Here is a 24,306-nt window from a genome sequence, read left to right as displayed (position 1 = left end):
GATACAGACCATGACTAAATGTTCTTCAATCACATTCTGCCTCACGTCTGACACAGACCATGATTAAATGTTCTTTAATCCCATTCTAGCTCAAGTCCAATACAGACCATGGTTTAATGTTCTTTAATCACATTTTCGCTCAGGTGTAACACAGATCATAATTAAATGTTCTTGTACAGACACAGTAAATTAACTGGACTGGAATGTTGTTCCTTGTAGACACAATAGATGAACTGGGCTGGAATGTTGTTCCTTGTACAGGCATAATTTACGTCCTGTTGACTAAGTAGGATTTGAACCATGATAGGGCTGTATCATAGACACCAAATACATTCAGGAGATGATGAAGTAATATATCATGATCTATTGTGTCAGACAAGTCAAGGAGGATGAATACTAATCTTTACACTATCAAAAGCAGTGAGAAAGTCATTAACTAGCCTCAGAAATGCATTTGATGTACTGCGGCAGACTGTACATTGCTAAAATGATTATTTGAATAATAATAACAAAAAATATATTTTTCATATAGTTTCATATAATTATGGCATGTAATAACTTTTTTTGCTCAGAGTATGTTTTCATGTTAGAATCCATGGAATTATCACAGAAACAGACTAACTTGATATCAATACTTCAGATACCTTTGTCAATCGAAGTTTTTCATGCAAGACACCTGATGGTCAGGCTGTGCTTCTACAGTAATCCATTATGGATCACTGCCATCTCACCTATGTCTGTGTGGGTTCGAGTCTCGGATTCAGCCAATGTGGATATGCGAGAAAGCTTGCCAGTAGCTTCTCGTGGGTTGGTGGTTCTTTCCGGGGTTATCCCGAGTTCTTCCTCCACCATTAATACTGGCCGCCATGTATAGCCTTTCTTGTGCTGAAAAATGGCTTTAAACCCTACATATAACAATAACATTTAGAAGTGTCAACCAACATACGAAAACAGTATTTGAAGCTAAAAATAAAAACCAGGTACACTTTAAAAAGTCCAAACTCTCAGCAAAGAATATTTATTCATATGTTTGGCCCTACTTTGAAAAACAATAGGAAACGTAACAATTGGTTTCATTTGACATGTCATTTCTGTGTGTATGTTGCCTACAGTGAGATAGATGATAGTGGTCTAAATCAGTTGTATTTATTGGATGACGTGCCAATTTCCCTTTGAATATTGTTTATTGTGGGAGAGTCGACAGTTGCCACCACAGGAATTAAAAATATAAAGATCACGTTGAACTGAGTGATGTAGCAAGAACTAATTGACCTTGAGATCGGAACTGCTGTTTCTGAAACTGAACTGGAGGTCATTAAGTCATGTCGACTCACTGTCAAGTGTTTGTTACATATCTTTTAGGTGGAAATGATGATGCCATAATCTGTTCCTTGCATCAGACCCGATTTTTAAAACTTTTCGGATACAAATGTTTCAGGTCAACAAGAGCAGTGCACGATATTCGATCACAACTTAACAGACGATTGATCTAACATGTGAAACAAATATTGCTGGCCTTAGTGAGACATTCTTGGTAGGGGTAGCAGATATATGTAACAATTGGGATTGAAGAGTCAAGCCACTATCTTAGTACACAAGATGTTTTGAAAATATATAGTGCATTTTATATTTTGAATACCTTCCCTGAACACATTGACATTAGGAATATAAGTGTTGCTACCTGCTGAATGTATATATCATATACAGCAGTGGTTCTTAACCCATGTTAAGTTGTGCCGTAGGTGCTGATCAATTAGCACAGGGGTGTCCAAAGTCCAGCCCGCGAGCCAATCATGGCCCGCGCTAAGATTTCATATGGCCCGCAGTTTCGGTCATATAATGTATTATTTATGGCCCGCTAGCACACGAAACCTTCTCCGCTCATTTCTGCCATGGCGACTGAAAAGAAAAAGAGGAAAGTTGAAAGTGAGGGCTGCAGCTTTTGGAGAGATAGGAATTACAATACTTTTTCACTGAAAATCGAGGCAGTTGTGTTTGTCTCATTTGTAACGAGACAGTTGCCTTGTAAGGATTTCAATGTAAAGAGACACTACCAGACTAAACATGCTAACATATATGAGACAAGCTAACAGGGAGTAACAGCGCTGAAAATGTGAAGCAATTCCAAGCTTCTCTGGCATTACACAGCGATTCTTCACGCGGGCATGTGAGTCAAAGGAAAATATCACCAAAGTTTGCTACGAAGTGGTCATGTTAATAGCTAAACATGGCAAATCCTTTACTAAAGGTACATTTATCAAAGACTGTGTCATGAAAATGGTGGTGAACATTTTCCCCGAGAAGAAGCAAGAATTTATGAATGTTTGCCTGGCAAGTAACACTGGCACGGAGAGTGGAGGACATATTGTCAGATATTAAGAGACAACTGAGGGACAGGGGAGTGACTTTTGATTATTTCTCATTAGCCTGCGATGAAAGCACCGATGCTTCTGATACTGCACAGTTCTTGCATTTTTAAGAGGAGTTGATGACAGCATGAACGTAATAGAGGAGCTGCTTGACCTCCAAAGCCTTAAAGACCAAACCAGAGGAACGAATATATTCGTTTTTGTTTGTGATGCTGTTGATGATATGAAACTACTGTGGAGTAAAGTTTCTGGGATCATTACCGATAGTGTGCCTGCCATGGCCGGTGAGCGAAGTGGATTGTCCACACTGATTTGCAGTAAAGTCAGCGAGGAAGGAGGTAACACTATTAAACTACACTGTATAATTCACCAGCAGGCTCTCTGCGCCAAACATCTCAAATTTGATCATGTTATGAAACCAGTGGTAAAGGCTATCAATTCTATTAGCTATAAAGCTCTACACCACCGACAGTTTCAGCAGTTCTTGCTTGACATCCAAGATGAATACGGAGACACAATGTATCACAATGATGTGAGGTGGCTAAGTTGGGGGTCCGCAATGCAGCGAATTTTCTCTCTCAGAGAAGAAATAAGACATTTTTGTGTGAAAAGGGCAACCGATGAAAGAATGTCCGATCCTGTATGGCTGGCAGATTTGTCGTTTTTGGTTGACATAACGAAGCATCTGAATGGGCTGAATGTTAATCTTCAAGGACGAGATGCAGTGGTGAACCAGCTATACGTTCACGTCAAGGCCTTTGGAACGAAGCTACAACTTTTCCAAAGACACTTGTCCCAAACAGAGCCCTGCACCATGCACTTCCCAGCTTTGAAAGAGGTAATTGACAGTTTACCACAGGACAACATCGGTGTGCAAATGAAGAGTTATGCAACAGCTACCGCATCTCTTTCTGTGGAACAAAACAAACACTTTAGGATTTTCCTGTTATTGAAAAGGACATGTTGCTTTCTTCTTCACCCTTCTCCATGGACCCTGATGATGCTCCTCCACAGCTGCAGCTAGAGCTCATTGAGCTGCAGTGTGACGATCAGTGGCGTGACAAACATCAGCAGCTTTCTCTTGTTGACTTTTACGGACAGCTGGATAAAAGCAGATTTCCAGAAATGCGAACATTTGCTAAGAATATTCTGAGCTTATTTGGCTCCACATATTTGTGTGAGTAGACATTCTCTGTCATGAACTTAAACAAGAACCGATTGAGGTCAAGACTAAGTGACTCCCACTTACGTGACATTTTACGCATCTCAACCACTGCCCTCAAACCAGACCTGGCCTCTTTAGTGAAATCCAGATCTCAGTATCACCCTTCTCATTAGTGTCAGCAAGTTATCGGTTTCTTGATCAATCTGAAATTGAGTGTTTTGAATGGTAACATCTGTCACTTGTAACAGTGAAAAGCCAAAAGCACACTTATGCTCTTGGACTTATGTCACTTATTTTATTAAACACTTGAATAAGATTTGGTTATAACAGTTGATGTTATGTACCTGTATATGTGGCACAAACTTTTATTTTCTGAAAGATCTTTTAAAAGACAAAAGCAAAATTCACTTATTTTCAACTTTAGTGATAACAGAAAACTTTGCATTAGTTATAACTCCTGTTTAAAATGACCATGAGGCAAAGATATTTATCTAACTCGGGCAAATTTAAGGTATTACATACAGTTCAATGTTATCTGACTCTCCAGATATGAATGAAAGGCAGAATTGTGTTTATAGAGTTGTTCATGTCTCCTTGAATGGCTTATATTTAGTTACATTGTCATTTGAAAAATAAAGATAATTGTGACAATACAAATTATTTCATTTCTTTATTGTTTTTTTTTTGTTTTTTTATATTATTTATTCATTGTTCTATAACAGTGTATATTTGCATATAACTTTTATGGTTTAAAAAAACATCAGAAGGAACTATTGGCCCCCCGTCATCTTCACTTTATCAAATCTGGCCCTCTTTGCAAAAAGTTTGGACACCCCTGGATTAGCAGCATTGGGTCATGCTGATTTTCGCAAAATAGTCCGACCCCATAAATAAAATTGCCAACAAAAGTTAGGTTACTGTATTTACTGTAAATGTTTGGACAGCATTTATGTTGTAACATTGTACATGATGGGAAACAATAAATTATTTTATAAAGTAAGTTTAGTATACTGTATCTTGAGGTGTTGGAAGAATTTCGGAAAACCCCAACAAGAACCACCAATCCACAAAACTGATGTTCCAGCAATGATTTCTCTAAAATAAGTTTTTTGCAAGATTCCAATTTTGTTAATTTGAATTTCAGGTCATTCCACTCGTTCTGGTTGAGGAACTGAATCAGGCAGCATCTGTACCAATAAAGACTGCAGAACAGCTGGATTTATTCCTCAGGTTCCAACATGAGATAGGCACAATTCTCTACTTCAGGTAAACAAGACAATTCATGTTTATTTTGGGTTCAATAATTGTTGTACCACTGCTGCATAGGACCTTAAGTTTTCTCAGTCTGATTTAAGATGATTAAGGGATGGGAGTAGTAGTGTGGAGTGTTACGCTATATTTTAAATTCCATGAGTTCATGAGGTTGTATATATCTGATGCATGCATACCTGCATTTTGTTCTACAGTTTTGTATACAGTACATAAACTCCACTATCATCATCAAATAAATTAACATTTGCATTTTCTGTATGTGCATGCAGCATTTTTGTTTTTCACAGACACATATTTAGCATCCATTTATATGCTGTTCTCGGACTGCTATGGTGGCCTAGTGGTTAGAGTGTCCACCTCGGATGTGGGAGGTCGTAGGTGCAGACCCTACCCATGTCATCCCAAAGACTTAAAAAATGCTACTAACAGCTGCCTCGCTTGGTGCTCAGTATTAAGAGGTTATTGTAAGGACTGGCCAGATTGGTGTCAGGATTATCTGACTGGGTGGGACATGATACTACTTGTCTGCAGCACGATGACCCATTGCTAGACATCACACACACACACACTCACATGCCATTCTCATCCATGACAAGATAACAAAAATGCTTTTGAACAGACACCTGTTAGTTGTCATGACTTTAATTCAACCTTTTAGGTGTTTCCTAGGTCCACCATTTGATCAGATAAATGATCCATATTGGACACAGTTCTAATTGGTGGATATTGTTTACTTGAGACCAAAACAAACAATAACCACCAGTTAAACCTCAATATAACATATATCACTGTCTGACACACTGGAAGAATAACCATCAATTTAGAGGAGACAAGATACAAATCAAAAGAGTATCTTCTTTTAAAAGGGGTGATGATGAGTAATGTGCATTCTTATAAATGGGGACACATTTAGAATGCCTCTTTTAATGGGACACATTTTAATGCCTCCTTTATGGGGGACCATATTTAGAATTCCTCCTTTATGGGGGACACATTTTGAAAGCCTCCTTTATGGGGGACACATTTGGAATGCATCTTTTACAGGGGACACATTTGGAATGCATGATTTATGTGGGACATATTTGGAATGCATCTTTTATAGGGGACACGTTTGGAATGTATCTTTTTGCTGAATATGCAGTTAAGATCAGATAATTAGGGTTGAATCAGTGAGGTGGGTTGCTGAGGGACATTACCATCCACATCATCTTGTTGTTTTTGTAGAATATTTAATTAACATAAATGAGTACATGTGCTTGCAACATATGTCTCAGATGAAGTAAAATAATAGAAATGTAAACGACCAGTGCTAAAAAGATCCGATAGCCCAACTCCACTGACCCCTGTAATATTAGGTCTGGTCCATAATCCTGTATTAAAAATGAGGTGCCTATCAGGCTTGTCAAAAACTATAATTTGCCTGAGGAAACTTTGATTGTGCAGATGAAATGTGTAAATTTTCAAGATGTTGACATACCTTCCATAATACATCACAATCTAAATCAGATGATCACTGTCCTATGTGAAATTGAGATCTGATTTTAATCAAATTGAAGTATGGTGTGCCATGCTTAAAATACAATGAATAACTCCCAAACCCCTTGATATGGTCATGCTCTGAGATAACACAATTTTTAGCATTCATCAAATAAAACCCACACACTTGCAGTATATGCCTGTTAATGTTGCACGTAAAAACGGCAACAGTCATGTTTGGAGCTGATGTCAAACAAACACTTGGACAATTTAAATAATAGCAATCAAAAGAAAATAAATCGGGTATAAACCACTGTTTCACATAATTGGCTGACAGTAGCTAGAGAGATGTGTTCAAAGTCTGCAGTGGGTGAGCTCAGTGTTCTTATTTGCATACGAGGTTGGATCAGGAAATGGAGCAGTTTCTTGTCAGTACTTCAAATCGATGATAGATGCGTGTACAATAACAAAACTTATTACGTGGTACTGCCTTGAGTGTTAATGTTTAAGCCATATCTATTTTTTTTTGAAAGTTTGTGAACAGCGGCAACATTTCTTTGAAGTAGGATTGTACTGCATATAAAGAATGCAAAGATTGATCATTTCAGTTGTCGTAATGTTATTCAAGTGTACTTCATAAATTTTTTGCCAATTAATAAAACAATTAGCTATTGGCCAAGTGCACCACAGATAAATTTCAGAGCTCTTGGTTGACGGAGTTTTTCTTTAAGAAGCACGGCAGGTAAAAAGAGAAATAGAAGGGGAGGGTATTAATTATATGCAAATACTGCAAACAAGAGATTGACATAATGTCTACTCGATTCTGACCAGGATTCATTCAGAGAATCACGAAGAGAAGTTTGAAGACCAGGACCCTCCAGTTACTAGTGAGTGTAGTGAACAGTCTCAGGGATCGTCCTGGGCTTCGCCAATGTCGCAAATTGCGATTTTTTTTCCTTATTGGCGACAAAAATATCCCATCTGGCGATTTTTTTGGCGACATACTTTTTGGTTATTTAATTTGTACATACAATCATGGATTTGGACTGAATAAATTAAAAGGAAGAACGAAAGGAAGCCACAAACTTGACAAAGCAATGCATTGGAATCAATCTGTTACACAAACGATCCTTTGTTCTTATTGACAACCCCATCTTTACAGTGCATTGTTACATCATAATCTGCTTATGCTGACATCTGGGCTGAGGACTGTATGCTGCGATACAGTCAATCATGCTACCGCACTATACCTACAACTGACCGACTTAAGAAGACGCGAATAGAACAGATATAATTAATTGTATGGCTAATCCTTCTGTTTTTTTTTAAATACATATACCAATACAATAGTTTTGCTGAACATTCATAGAAAACTGATAACCTTTGAAGTACCGACTACTGTGTATAAATACAAAACAAATGGAAAAAATCTCAATCACAACTACATCTGTCGCCAGTGCAGCATTTTAGTCATTGATCTTTTCCTTTTGCCATCAGTCTCGTGTTACGGCTGCAGAGACTTAAACTCCGCAACAAGAAATAGCAAAAAAAACCAACAAAAAAAAAACAGTTTTGCATAATTAATAATAATTATTTATTTCTCAAAATACAGGAGTGAAAGAATCCCTAAATTGGGTGTGAATTTATGCTTATATATACGGTCCAGTATTGGTGTTGACTCGTGTAAGTTTCATTCGTGGGAACGGAGATCCTATTTTTCTTGTCGAGACAATTTATACAGCATTCAGTGATCATTCTTGGGAGTTAGGAAGCAATTCGCTACAAGCTTTGGGAAGCTAGCCATGGGGGGGGGGGGGGCTGCTGAGAGACTACTGGTGTCACCTGTCAGCACTGTAGACTGTGAACGTGGATTCCGTATGATGAACCTCATAAAAACTGACATCAGAAATAAGCTCTGCATCTCATCTCTCGAGAATTTAATGAGAATCAGCATGTACAGATGTGAAAAATTAGACTTTGAAACTGCATTCAACAAGTGGGCAGCCCTAAAATCGCGACGGATCTTCATGTAACACTTTGTAACATTTTGTTAATGCTTGTTGTAATTAAAGTATTAACTAACCCATCTTTTGTAATTTTCATTGCCTGTTACATTAATAGACTAAATTAACACTTGGAAAAATGTACACTACTTGTTTTGGCGACACTTTTTGAAAATTGGTGACAAAATATTGAGGTTGGCGATTTTTTTTGCGACAGCTTTTTAAAAGCCAGGACCATCCCTGACAGTAATGACAATTGCGTCATCTAAACCATATTAAATATATATATGAATTATAGCTACTTCAACATTTTTGTGACAATATTAAAAAGGAGGAAATTTAGGGCATGTGAAACTTGGAGTCCTGGCTTGTGGAGTTTCAGTCAGGGAAAGTCACGAGCCAAGGGCCTGTGTCGAAATCAATTTCTTTGAACGCTGATAACTAATAATTGTATTGATGACTGATGAATATTAAAGTAACTTGTATAGGCTAGGTATGGTTTTGTATCAATTGCCACCTCTTATTTTGATGTGTATCAGTTTGGTAAAATTATAGATGCATCAATACATCAATATTGTTTCATACCTAATTGTTATTGCCAGAAGTGGAAAGCCATTTTCACATGGGTTGCTTTTCCCTATAAAGCTTTGTATGATGTCTAGTTCCTCCTAAATGAAACCGATACTGATCTAACATCCAGTATGGGTACCTTGATGTCATCTCCAAAATGAAACCGATGCTGATCTAACATCTGGTATGGCTACCTTGTTGTTGTTGTTGTGGGGTTTAATGCCATTTTTTAGCACATGATAGGCTATACATCGTGGCCAGTATTAATGGCGGAGGAAGAACCCAGGAAAACCCCGGAAAGAACCACCAACCCATGAGAAGCTACTGGAAAGCTTTCTCACATACCCACATTGGCTGAATCCGAGACTTGAACCAGCACAGACGGAGTTGAGATGGCAGTGATCCATGATGGAGAGTGCTTTAGCCCACTCAGCCACTATGGGCTCCTGTGGGTACCTTGGTGCCATCTTGTAAATCTTGTTATTGCTACTTCTCCTGAATAGCTAGATACATAGACAAGGTGTTTTCACCAAAAGACTTCTTGTGGTATATGAGTGAAAATAATGCAAATTATGACCAATATGGTACTAATAGTTTCAACAGTTAGGAACTAAAATGAAGAAACTGTATTTTCTGGGATTTCCTGAAATTATTTTCATCCAGTGGAGCATTAATCCCTCTGAGGGACTCTTGTCTGATAGTTGTTGTGCTTCTGTCGAATTCAGATGTGCATTTAGCTTGTTATTCTATAATGCCACAACATATTTCCTCTTTTCATTTGTTTCTTAATTTGACATAAGGACTTTGCTGTAAAACCTTGAACACTGCAATGCCAAGACGATTATTGCAGATTTTTGCTTCTTAAATAATTTTCCATATCTACTCAGGCTTCCATTTGTTATAACTGTGAATCAAGCTATACCTGCGAATCAAGCCTGCAGATTGATGAACAAAACATTGTTCCACACACTGCAACAATTTTAATTTATTTATATACTACAGATGTGGCCAGTAGACTTTGTTAATGTTGGCCTATGCATACATGTCACTTGTTTGACCTTGCTCTGTTTAGTTCATAGTAAAGAATTAGCCATATCACCATCATATCAGGTGTAAGTATGACATATTCATACACTTTATTTTAGAAATGAGTTGAGATTGATTTAGCACAAGCACAAGTACTGTAACTTAACAAAAGACTGGAAACAAAAGAGATTGGAAATCAAGCAGAGGGTGGGAGAGTCGCCACTGTTGGAAACTTGCTTCATGATTTCTTAAAATGGTTATATATGACAAACAGGACCCACATGGCAGTCACAGTAGCCACTAACCTCATAAATCCAGATGTTCTCTTTGCATTCCCAGTAGCCACTAACCTCATGAACATAAATGTTTTCCCATTGCAGTCACAGTAGCCACTAACCTCATGATTCTAAATGTCTTCCCTTTGCAATCAAAGTAGTCACTAACTTTATGAATCCAAATGTCTTTCCTTTGCAGTCACAGTAACAACTAACCTCATAAATCCAAATGTCTTCCATGTGCAGTCAAAGTAGCCACTAGCCTCATGAATCCAAATGTCTTCACTTTGCAGTCAAAGTAGCCACTAACTTCATGAATCCAAATGTCTTTCATTTGCACAGTATTGATTAATCTCATAAATCCAAATGTCTTTCCTTTGCTGTTAATAGACTGGATGCTGAGAATGCTTCAATTTATTTTACCTCCCTTGGCAACAGGTAATTTGACATTCAGGCATGAGACTATATCCATTAGCCATCCATCCATAGTTGTCATTATTTGCTGAAATTGTATTGGGCAAATTTAGCCAAATTCAGTGAAAACATTCATGAGAACATGCTCTACCAAAATATTTTTGACAGCCCCTCCCCTCCCCCCGCCCCCCCCGAAAGCAACATTATGCCCTGGGTAATAACTATATGGAAAGCTTATTTTAGTTTTAGCTTCTAAAGAAGTACTGCTTACTGGCCAGACACACATACATACATGCATACATACATACATACACACACACATATATACATATATATATATATATATATATATATATATATATATATATATATATATATATATATATATATATATATATATATATATATATATATATGTATGTATATATATATATATATATATATATATGTATGTATGTATATATATATATGTATATATATATATATATATATATATATATATATATATATATATACGCACACACACACACACACACACACACACATAAATACATACATATACTGGTATGAAGGTTTCTTTTGATAGGCACAGTTTTTCTTTTTCTGTGTTTTCATTATTCGTTGCTATCTCTTTATCAGTTTATCAGTCCGTCTAACATTTATATCTTGTTTCCAGGGCAAAACTCTAAAATTATTTGAGATTTGGTGCATATTTTATATGAGTAGTGTAGATCTGTCTTATGTTATTTAAATTTCTTGATACATGCATTAGACAGTTCATGTGCCTAACAGTGTTGATGTGCCTTGTACCATTTACAATTCTGGGTAATTAGTGTTGTAGTTTGATGCGCCTTGTGCTGTTTACAATTCTTGGTACACATTAAACTAGTAGTGTTGATGTGCCTTGTGCTATTAACAATTCTTGGTCTGCATTAAACTAGTAGTGTTGATGTGCCTTGTGTTATTTACAATTCTGGATTCACATTAGTCTAGTAGTGTTGATGTGCCTTGTGCTATTAACAATTCTTGGTACACATTAAACTAGTAGTGTTGATGTGCCTTGTGTTATTTACAATTCTGGATTCACATTAGTCTAGTAGTGTTGATATGCCTTGTGTTATTTACAATTCTTGGTACACATTAATCTAGTAGTGCTGATGTGCCTTGTGCTACTTACAATTCTTGGTACACATTAAACTAGTAGTGTTGATGTGCCTTTTGTTAATTACAATTCTGGATTCACATTAGTCCAGCAGTGTTCATATGCCTTGTGTTATTTACAATTCTTGGTACACATTAATCTAGTAGTGCTGATGTGCCTTGTGCTATTTACAATTCTTGGTACACATTAATCTAGTAGTGCTGATGTGCCTTGTGCTATTTACAATTCTGGATTCACATTAGACTAGTAGTGTTGATGTGCCTTGTGTTATTTACAATTCTTGGTACACATTAAACTAGTAGTGCTGATGTGCCTTGTGTTATTTACAATTCTTGGTACACATTATACTAGTACTGTTGATGTGCCCTGTGCTATTTACAGGTCTGAGTACACATATTAGCCTAGTAGTGTTGATGTGCTTATAGTATTTACAGTTCTGGGTACACACATTAGTCTAGTTGTGTTGATGTACCTTACGTTATTTATATTAGTTTAGTTCCAATGTTTTCAATTTTCATCCATTCATTATTCACACTGTATAAATATATATATATATATATATATATATATATATATATATATATATATATATATATATATATATATATATATATATATGAATTGATTTCATATGCATGTACTCTTTATTCATAGGTCCATATACAACACTGTTTTAAGAATCAGAATGGAATATGTTTTCACATGACCTCTTATTTATTGATTTAGATTTCTCAAGCTACACTACGCTGTAACTCATTAAAGCTATATCAGTGTATTGCTCCAAAATATCGAATTGTCTACATCTACAGTGCAGTCTTCTTAATTGTCTATGTCTACAGTGCAGTCTTCTTAATTGTCTATGTCTACAGTGCAGTCTTCTTAATTGTCTATGTCTACAGTGCAGTCTTTTTAACTGTACATGTTTACAGTGCAGTCTGCTTAATTGTCCATTTCTACAGTGCCGTCTTCTTAATTGTCTGTCTACAGTGCAGTCTTCTTAATTGTCTATGTCTGCAGTGCAGTCTTCTTAATTGTCTATGTCTACAGTGCCGTCTTCTTAATTGTCTGTCTACAGTGCAGTCTTCTTAATTGTCTGTCTACAGTGCAGTCTTATTAATTGTCCATGTCTACAGTGCCGTCTTCTTAATTGTCTGTCTACAGTGCAGTCTTCTTAATTGTCTGTCTACAGTGCAGTCTTCTTAATTGTCTGTCTACAGTGCAGTCTTCTTAATTGTCCATGTCTACAGTGCCGTCTTCTTAATTGTCTGTCTACAGTGCAGTCTTCTTAATTGTCTATGTCTACAGTGCAGTCTTCTTAATTGTCTATGTCTACAGTGCAGTCTTCTTAATTGTCTATGTCTACAGTGCAGTCTTTTTAACGGTACATGTTTACAGTGCAGTCTGCTTAATTGTCCATTTATACAGTGCCGTCTTCTTAATTGTCTGTCTACAGTGCAGTCTTCTTAATTGTCTATGTCTGCAGTGCAGTCTTCTTAATTGTCTATGTCTACAGTGCCGTCTTCTTAATTGTCTGTCTACAGTGCAGTCTTCTTAATTGTCTGTCTACAGTGCAGTCTTCTTAATTGTCCATGTCTACAGTGCCGTCTTCTTAATTGTCTGTCTACAGTGCAGTCTTCTTAATTGTCTATGTCTGCAGTGCAGTCTTCTTAATTGTCTATGTCTACAGTGCAGTCTTTTTAACTGTACATGTTTACAGTGCAGTCTGCTTAATTGTCCATTTCTACAGTGCCGTCTTCTTAATTGTCTGTCTACAGTGCCGTCTTCTTAATTGTCTATGTCTACAGGGCAGTCTGCTTTATTGTCCATGGCTACAGTGCAGTCTTAATTATTCTTGTCTACAGGGCAGTCTGCTTATTTTTCCATGTCTACAGTGCAGTGTTAATTGGCCATGTCTACAGTGCAGTGTTAATTGGCCATGTCTACAGTGCAGTGTTAATTGTCCATTTCTACGGTGCAGTCTTCTTAATGTTCTATGTATACAGTGCAGTGTGCTTAATTGTCCATTTCTACAGCACAGTCTGCTTGATTTTCAATGTCTACAGTGCAGTCTGCTTAATGGTCAATGTCTACAGTGCAGTCTCCTTAAATCTCCATGTCTAGATGCACTCTGCTCAATTGTCCATTTCTACAACACAGTCTGCATGCTTTTCAATGTCTACAGGGTAGTCTACTTAATTCTCCATGTCTACAGTGCAGATTGCTTAATTATCCTTGTCTACATTGCAGTCTGTTTGATTGTCCATGCCATCAGAGCAGTCTGATTAATTTTCCAATGTAAATAACTGCCAACCCATTTTACCCATTTCTTCAGACCACAGGTATACCAGCTAGTCATGCTGTTGTCCAGGTTATAATAATTACAGAGCAAAGGTAGATACACGTGAAGTTTATGTGTCTTAATACATGTCACTATAACTTTCAGTGTTGAAGGATTGAAGGAGAAGATTATATTGGACCCCCAATGGTTCATTGATGCCTTCAAGTCCCTCATCACTGCTGAAATGTTCATTCTTGACAAATATCCTGCCATCAGGAACAAGTGGTTCGAATTGAAAGATAAAGGAAAACTTACCCAAGAACTGATAGGTTGGTAATTGTTAATTTTTAAGTAATGGTATGTAAGAGTTAATTGTCTTTGTTAATTTTAATTAAAGTATACTTGGTCTTAATGTACTATTTCTTATTCAGATCCTAATTATGTTGATGAATCTTTATCCGTGGAAGTCTTGACCAGTCGTCTATAATTTTGTCTGACAGCTTTATTGTCCACATGAGATTATCAGTGCAAATGCCACACTGTCTATCACTATGTCTTACATTTGTTATGGTCCATATGAGACCATCAGTGGGAGTCTTAGCAAGTTGTCTATTACCATGTCTGACAGTCTTATGGCCCACATGAAACTGTCAGTGTTAGTTATAGCAAGTTGTCTATCCCTATGTCTGACAGTTTTATGGCCACATGGGACTGTCAGTGTAAGTTGTAGCAGGATGTCTATCACTATGTCTGACAGCTTTATGGTCCACATGAGATCATCGGTGGAAGTCTTAGCAAGTTGTCTATCACTATGTCTGACAGTGTTATGGTCCACATGAGACTTGTTTTTAAATCAGGTTAGAATTGTGTCTGAAATTGCAAATATCATGGATTATGGAAGACGTTTATGTGCTTTGTGGTTGCTACAACTCAACCCCCTAAAATGCATGATCCAATGTTGAAGGATCCTTGTGTAAAAAATACAGAAAATATCAGCAACTGTCACTCATCTTCAGAGGCGTGTTAGCACACACACACACACACAAACACACACACACACACACACACACACACAAACACACACACACACACTAAAGACTGAGGACAGCAGGAAAGAAACAAATGGAAACAGTACTGGTTTTAGATTGGAAATATTTGTCTTAAGTCAGAGTGCATTGTTATCATGTCCTGCCATCCAGATCTTACTAGTCTGGTTCCCACACAACTCGAGCTCCAATCTGGACATTGCCAGTCTGGTTTGCATACAACTTGACCTGCCATCCAGATATTACCAGTCTGGTTTCCACACAACTTGACCTGCCATCCAGATATTACGAGTCTGCTTTCCATACAATTTGACCTGCCATTCAGATATCACCAGTCTGGTTTACACACGACTTGAGCTGCAATACATATGTAACCAGTCTGTTTTCCTCAGAATGTGAGCTCTCATACAGATATTACCAGTCCAGTTTCCACACATCTTGACCTGTCCACCATCTAGTTATCAAACTTTGAGGATGGCTTGCACTTAGGTTGAGGAAGAAACCTATCGAGTGCAGGATGTATAATGTGCAATTCACAATATTCATGTCTATGTCTGGAATAGTGTATGCATTAGTGATTATGTTTTAATAATGTGTACATTTGTATATTTGGGATAGTGTGTACATCAGTGAAGTGAGCATAATGCCTGTAATTGTGTGTGCCTTAATGAGTATATTTGGGATAGAGTATACATCAGTGAATATGTGTGTTCTTCAGCTGTTTAGTGAGTATGTCTGGGATATAATGTGTTCTTTAGCTCTTTAGTGGATATGTTTGGGTTATAGTATGTTTGGGATATAATGTGTTCTTTAGCTGTTTAGTGAGTGTGCTTGGGATATAATGTGTCTTTAGCTCTGTAGTGAGTATGTATGGGATATGTTGTGTTGTTTAGCTCTGTAGTGTGTATAGGGTATATTGTGTTCTTTACCTCTGTAGTGAGTATGTTTGGGATATAAGGTGTTCTTTAGCTCTGTAGTGAGTATGTTTGGGATATAAGGTGTCTTTAGCTCTGTAGTGAGTATGTATGGGATATATTGTGTTCTTTAGCTCTTTAGTGAGTATGTTAGGAATATAAGGTGTCTTTAGCTCTGTAGTGAGTATGTATGGGATATAAGGTGTCTTTTGCTCTGTAGTGAGTATGTATGGGATATAAGGTGTCTTTAGCTCTGTAGTATGTATGGGATATATTGTGTTCTTAAGCTCTTTAGTGAGTGAGTTTTGGATGTAATGTGTTTTTCTAGCTGTTTAGTGAGTATGTCTGGGACAGTGTACATGTGTATTAGTGATTATGTCCAGGATAATGTTCACAAATATGGAACTAGTACAGTGTGTGTTAGTGCATATCATACCTAACCATGGAACTAATACAGTGGGACTTAGTGTATATAATACCTAACCATGGAACTAGTACAGTCTGATTTAATGCATATCATACCTAACCATGGAACTAATACAATGGAACTTAGTGCATATATACCAAAGTATGAAACTAGGATTTAGTACCTGAAGTTAATGTTCCACACAAAATATCAAACTTGTGATGGCAAACTTCAGTGTTTTAAGACTGCATAGAATTTACTTGTTGAAATGTATGTGTTGTGATGAAAGATATTCAACTTCCAGTTTTTATTGCAAAGACACTTGGTACTCATTGGTATTTGGCACCTAAGATGATGACTTGTGATATGATTGGCACTTACAATGGTGACATGTGGTATGATTAGCACCTATGATGGTGACATGTGATATGATTGTCATCTATGATGGTGACATGTGATATGATTGGCACCTGTGATGGTGACTTGTGATATGATTGGCAGATATGATGGTGACTTGTGATATGATTGTCATCTATCATGGTAACATGTGATATGATTGGCAACTATGATGGTGACATGTGATATGATTGTCATCTATGATGGTGACATGTGATATGATTGGCACCTGTGATGGTGACTTGTGATATGATCGGCAGATATGATGGTGACTTGTGATATGATTGTCATCTATGATGGTGACATGTGATATGATTGGCAACTATGATGGTGACATGTGATATGATTGTCATCTATGATGGTGACATGTGATATGATTGGCATCTGTGATGGTGACTTGTGATATGATCGGCAAATATGATGGTGACTTGTGTTATCATTGGCACTAACAAAGGTGCCATGTGATATCATTGGCACCTACGATGGCAACATGTGATATTACTGGCACAGTTTGGTACAGTTTGTGTACTTGAAAGAGCTTAACTCTTTGTTGTACTTTTCTTGTAGGCTGTAAAATTGATATACCGGTATACATTGGAGAAAAACTGATATTGCACCATTTAATAATCAAAGTCTAATTGAAAGATAAATGTCATTTCAGCAAACAAATTCACAAGTCTAATTCAGCGATTGTAATTCAAAGATTAAGTTATTTCAATAGATAAAAATACAATTCTAATTCAAAGATTAAGTCATTCGAATAGATAAATACACAAATCTAATTCAAAGATAATAGATGTTTCAACAGATAAATACCCAAGTCTAATGCAAAGATGAAGCTGTTTCAGCATACAAGTCTTATTGAAAGATAAAGCCATTTCAGCATAATATAAATACACCACCCTAATCCAAAGACAAATGCATTTCAACTGATAAATACAAAAATGATATGGTTGGATCCATATGTGTAGAAATAACAGGTTAGATGTACCACAGGGATAAGACTAGGCAGTTATACACTGTATCAGATGGTTTCTCTCCCTGTCTTACAAAGGAAACGAATGTGATTTTTGTATGGTTACATACGCCTTATTTATGTTTTCTGCATATTTATAGATTAATTATGTCATGATTGCAACCAAGCATGTATTGAGCTTTGTACAAATTTGATTTAGTCTATCCAAGAATATGGTCATGTAGTGAATACTGTTCCAATTTGCGTGTGAAATATAGAGCTAAATACTGAATACCTGTATTAAATGCCATAAAAGTATGTAATAACATCAAATGACAGGTCAACCATGTCAGACTAAATGGTTGGCAATAGAATAAAATAACAGGTAAACCACGTAAGACTGAATGGTTGGTAAATTGACAGGTCAGGCATGTAAAACGGTTGGAAATAGTATAAAATGACAGGTCAAGCATGTAAGACTAAATGGTTGGTAATAGTATAAAATGAGAGGTCAAGCATGCAAGACTAAATGGTTCCTAATACTATACAATGACAGGTCAGATATATAAGACTAAATGATTGGTAATAGTATAAAACCACAGGCCAAGCATGTAAGACAAAATGGTTGGTAATATTATAAAAAGACAGGCCAAGCATGTAAGACTAAATGGTTGGTGATAGTATAAAATGATAGATCAAGCATGTAAGACTAAATGGTTGGTAACAGTATAAAACGACAGGCCAAGCATGTAAGACAAAATGGTTGGTAATAGTATAAGATGACAGGTCAAGCATGTAAGACAAAATGGTTGGTAATAGTATAAAATGACAGGCCAAGCATGTAAGACGAAATGGTTGGTAATAGTATAAAATGACAGGTCAACCATGTAAGACTAAATGGTTGGTAATAGTACAAAATGTGAGTCAAGCATGTAAGACTAATTGGTTGAAAAATGTAGAAAATAACCGGTCAACCAGGTAAGACTAAATGGTTGGTCATATTAGAAATGACAGATCAAGCATGTAAGACTAAATGGTTGGTAACATTATAAAATGACATCTCAACCATGTAAGACTAAATGGTTGGTAATATTATAAAATGACATGTCAGGTGTGTAAGACTAGATGGTTGATATAATAGTATAAAATGACAGGTCAGGCATATCATACTAAATGTTTGTTAATAGTATAAAATGATAGATCAAGCATGTATGACTATATGGTTGGTAATAATACAATATGACAGGCCAAGCAGCAAGACTAAATGGTTGGTAATAGTAAAAATGACAGGTCAAGCATGTAAGACTAATTGGTTGAAAAATGTAGAAAGTAACAGGTCAAGCATGTAAGAATAAATGGTTGGTAATTGTAGAAAATGACAGGCCAAGCATGTAAGACTAAATGGTTGGTAATAATATAAAATGACAGGCCAAGCATGTAAAACAAAATGGTTGGTAATATTATAAAATGACAGGTCAAGCTGTAAGACTAATTGGTTGAAAAAATGTAGAAAATAGTGTCAACCAGGTAAGACTAAATGGTTGGTAATTGTAGAAAATGACAGATCAACCATGTAAGACTAAATGGTTGGTAATAATATAAAATGACAGGCCAAGCATGTAAAACAAAATGGTTTGTAATAGTAAAAATGACAGATCAAGCATGTAAGACTAATTGGTTGAAAAATGTAGAAAATAGTGTCAACCAGGTAAGACTAAATGCTTGGTAATTGTAGAAAATGACAGATCAACCATGTAAGACTAAATGGTTGGTAATAATATAAACAGGCAGGTCAAGCATATAAGACTAGGTGCGAGTTCTTGACCTGAGCAGGCATATTGACTAGGTGATTAGTTTTTGACTTGAGTACACATCTGGACTGAGTGTGAGTTTTTTACTCAAGTACACATCTTGGCTGGGTGTGAGTATTTGACACAAGTACACATTTTGATCAGGTGATGAGTTCCTGAACTGAGTACACATATTGACTAGGTTTGAGTTCTTGACCTGGGTAGACATCTTGACTTGGTTTGAGTTCTTTACTTGAGTATACATCTTGTCTAGGTGTGAGGTCTTGACTGGAGTATACATCTTGACTGGGTGTGAGTTCTTGACCTGAGTACACATACTGACTTTGTGTGAGTTCTGTACCTGAGTATACATCTTGTCAAGGTGTGAGTTCTTTACCATATACAAATACCTGAATCACAGGTGCAGGGTGTTGCCAGGGAAAAAGTACAAGTCTAGTTTGTCATCATACCTAGACTGTAACATAAGGTGTTCAAATATCCACTAATGCCAGCTTTAATTATTCCATACTCAGAATTACATTCCTGTATATGTGTCATTATCCATGCTAAGGTCAAATAGAATATAATCTGGTCTGTGGCAAGATTTATGTTAAGGTCAATCTTGTCTGTGGCATTATCGATTCTAAGGTCATATACAATAGAATCTTGTCTGTGGCAATATCCATGTTAAGGTCAAATAGAGTCTTGTCTTTGATGATATTCATGTTAAGGTAAAATATAATATAATCTGGTCATGTTAAGATCAAATATAATAAAATCTTGTATGTGACATTATCCATGCTAAGGACAGACTAGAATATCTTCTGTGGCAGTATCCATGCTAAGGTCAAATAGAATTTAATCTGGTCTGTGGCAATATCCATGAGAAGGTCAAATAGAATATAGTCTGGTCTGAGGCAATATCCATGCTAAGGTCAAATGGAATAAAATCTTGTCTGTGGTAATATTCATGGTAAAGTAAAATATAATAAAATCTTGTATGTGACATTATCCATGCTAAGGACAGACTAGAATCTCTTCTGTGGCAGTATCCATGTTAAGGTCAAATATAATATAATCTGGTCTGTGGCACTATCCATGCTAAGGTCAAATATAATATAATCTGGTCTGTGGCAATATCCATGCTAAGGTCAAATAGCATATAGTCTGGTCTAAGACAGTATCAATGCTAAAGTCTAGTGGAATAAAATCGTACCTGTTCTACATACAGATTAAACTATTTGATCAACATAATTAAAGTTATTATATTTTAGGTCAGTGATATCATTGCTGTTCTAATATTGGAAAGAAAAGTATTATCTTGTATTTTGAATTAATGCCATTTGTGAGGGATAGTCTATGTTCAATCATTTTGCATTAATACATTTTGTGAGGGATAGTCTAAGAACAATCATTCTGCATTAATGTCTTTCTGAGGGACGGTCTGTGTTCAATCATTTTACATTAATGTCTTTCTGAGGGATGGTCTATGTTCAATCATTTTGCATTAATGACTTTTATGAGGGATAGTCTAACAATAATCATTCTGCATTAATGCCTTTTCTGAGGGTTAGGATAAATCCATTCATTTTACATTAATGCCTTTTGTGAGGGATATTTTAAGTCAAATGATTTTGTAGTAATGCCTTTTGTGAGGGATAGTCTAACAATAATCATTCTGCATTAATGCCTTTTCTGAGGGTTAGGATAAATCCATTCATTTTACATTAATGCCTTTTGTGAGGGATATTTTAAGTCAAATGATTTTGTAGTAATGCCTTTTGTGAGGGATAGTCTAACAATAATCATTCTGCATTAATGCCTTTTCTGAGGGTTAGGATAAATCCATTCATTTTGCATTAATGCCTTTTGTGAGGGATATTCTAAGTCAAATGATTTTGTAGTAATGCTTTTAGTGAGGGATAGTCTAAGAACAATCATTTTGCATTAATGCCTTTTGTGAGGGATAGTCTAAGTACAATCACTTTGTATTAATGCCATTTGTGAGGGATAGTCTAAGAACAATCATTTTGCAATAATGCCTTTTCTGAGGGTTAGGCTAAGTCCAATCATTTTGTATTAATGCCTTTTGTGAGGGATAGTCTAAGTCCAATCATTTTGTATTAATGCCATTTGTGAGGGATAGTCTAAGTCTAATCATCTTGTATTAATGCCTTTTGTGAGGGATAGTCTAAGTACAATCATTTTGTATTAATGCCATTTCTGAGGGATAGTCTAAGTACAATCATCTTGTATTAATGCCATTTGTGAGGGATAGTCTAAGTACAATCATCTTGTATTAATGCCATTTGTGAGGGATAGTCTAAGTCTAATCATCTTGTATTAATGCCATTTGTGAGGGATAGTCTAAGTACAATCATCTTGTATTAATGCCATTTGTGAGGGATAGTCTAAGTCTAATCATATTGTATTAATGCCATTTGTGAGGGATAGTCTAAGTACAATCATTTTGTATTAATGCCATTTGTGAGGGATAGTCTAAGTACAATCATTTTGTATTAATGCCATTTGTGAGGGATAGTCTAAGTACAATCATTTTGTATTAATGCCATTTGTGAGGGATAGTCTAAGTACAATCATCTTGTATTAATGCCATTTGTGAGGGATAGTCTAAGTACAATCATTTTGTATTAATGCCATTTGTGAGGGACAGTCTAAGTACAATCATTTTGTATTAATGCCATTTGTGAGGGACAGTCTAAGTACAATCATCTTGTATTAATGCCATTTTTGAGGGATAGTCTAAGTACAATCATCTTGTATTAATGCCATTTGTGAGGGATAGTCTAAGTACAATCATCTTGTATTAATGCCTTTTGTAAGGGATGGTCTAAGTCTCATCATTTTGTATTAATGCCTTTTGTGAGGGATGGTCTAAGTCTAATCATCTTGTATTAATGCCATTTGTGAGGGATAGTCTAAGTACAATCATTTTGTATTAATGCCATTTGTGAGGGATAGTCTAAGTACAATCATCTTGTATTAATGCCATTTGTGAGGGATAGTCTAAGTACAATCATTTTGTATTAATGCCATTTGTGAGGGATAGTCTAAGTACAATCATCTTGTATTAATGCCATTTGTGAGGGATAGTCTAAGTACAATCATCTTGTATTAATGCCTTTTGTGATGGTTAGTCTAAGTACAATCATTTTGTATTAATGCCTTTTGTGAGGGATAGCCTAAGTCTCATCATTTTGTATTAATTCCTTTTGTTAGGGATAGTCTTTAGTCTAATCATTTTGCATTAATGCCTTTTGTGAGAGATAGTCTAAGTCGAATCATCTTTTATTAATGCCTTTTCTGAGGGACAGTCTAAGTCTAATCATTTTGTATTAATGCCTTTTGTGAGGGATAGTCTTTAGTCTAATCATTTTGCATTAATGCCTTTTGTGAGAGATAGTCTAAGTCAAATCATCTTTTATTAATGCCTTTTCTGAGGGACAGTCTAAGTCTAATCATTTTGTATTAATGCCTTTTGTGAGGGATGGTCTTAAGTCAGATCATTTTGTATTAATGACTTTTGTAAGGGATAGTCTAAGTACAATCATTTTGTATTAATGCAATTTGTGAGGGATAGTCTAAGAACAATCATTTAGCAATAATGCCTTTTCTGAGGGTTAGGCTAAGTCCAATCATTTTGCATTAATGCCTTTTGTTAGGGATAGCCTAAGCCCAATCATTTTGCTTCAATGCCTTTTCTGAGGGATGGTCTATGTCAATCATTTTGTATTAATGCCTTTTGTGAAGGATAGTCTAAATCTAATCATTTTGTATTAATGCCTTTTGTGAGGGATATTCTAAGTCTAATCATTTTGCATTAATGCCTTTTGTTAGAGATAGTCTTAAGTCTAATCATTTTGTATTAATGCCTATTGTGAGGGATAGTCTTAAGTCTGATCATTTTGTATTAATGCCTTTTGTAAGGGATAGTCTTAAGTCTGATCATTTTGTATTAGTGCCTTTTGTGAGGGATGGTCTAAAGTCTGATCATTTTGCATTAATGCCTTTAGTAAGGGATGGTCTAAGTCCAATCATTTTGTATTAATTCCTTTTGTGAGGGATAGTCTTAAGTCCAATCATTTTGTATTAATGCCTTTTGTGACGGATAGTCTAAGAACAATCATTTTGTATTAATGCCTTTTGTGAGGGATAGCCTAAGTCTCATCATTTTGTATTAATTCCTTTTGTTAGGGATAGTCTTTAGTCTAATCATTTTGCATTAATGCCTTTTGTGAGAGATAGTCTAGGTCAAATCATCTTTTATTAATGCCTTTTCTGAGGGACAGTCTAAGTCTAATCATTTTGTATTAATGCCTTTTGTGAGGGATAGTCTTTAGTCTAATCATTTTGCATTAATGCCTTTTGTGAGAGATAGTCTAAGTCAAATCATCTTTTATTAATGCCTTTTCTGAGGGACAGTCTAAGTCTAATCATTTTGTATTAATGCCTTTTGTGAGGGATAGTCTTTAGTCTAATCATTTTGTATTAATGCCTTTTGCGAGGGATGGTCTTAAGTCAGATCATTTTGTATTAATGACTTTTGTAAGGGATAGTCTAAGTACAATCATTTTGTATTAATGCAATTTGTGAGGGATAGTCTAAGAACAATCATTTAGCAATAATGCCTTTTCTGAGGGTTAGGCTAAGTCCAATCATTTTGCATTAATGCCTTTTGTTAGGGATAGCCTAATTCCAATCATTTTGTTTCAATGCCTTTTCTGAGGGATGGTCTATGTCAATCATTTTGTATTAATGCCTTTTGTGA

At 36.0% G+C, this 24,306-nt stretch overlaps 1 protein-coding gene across 1 annotated transcript in view; it reads left to right on the top strand.

Annotated features, from left to right (window-relative positions):
- Nucleotides 1–24,306, top strand: part of LOC149789816 (uncharacterized) — a 147,000-nt gene that overhangs the window by 73,309 nt on the left and 49,385 nt on the right. Inside the window, exons 10-11 of the mRNA XM_089971812.1 lie at nt 4,679–4,800; nt 14,176–14,339. Coding sequence (XP_089827938.1) covers nt 4,679–4,800; nt 14,176–14,339 — 286 coding nt within the window. The remainder of the gene's footprint in view (nt 1–4,678; nt 4,801–14,175; nt 14,340–24,306) is intronic.

Source organism: Sinohyriopsis cumingii, chromosome 10, assembly GCF_028554795.1.
Source record: "Sinohyriopsis cumingii isolate HCF-2022 chromosome 10, ASM2855479v2, whole genome shotgun sequence".
NCBI lineage: Eukaryota > Metazoa > Mollusca > Bivalvia > Unionida > Unionidae > Sinohyriopsis > Sinohyriopsis cumingii.
The sequence above is the reverse complement of the archived record's forward strand: the minus strand, read 5'-3'. Positions and strand labels throughout refer to the sequence as shown.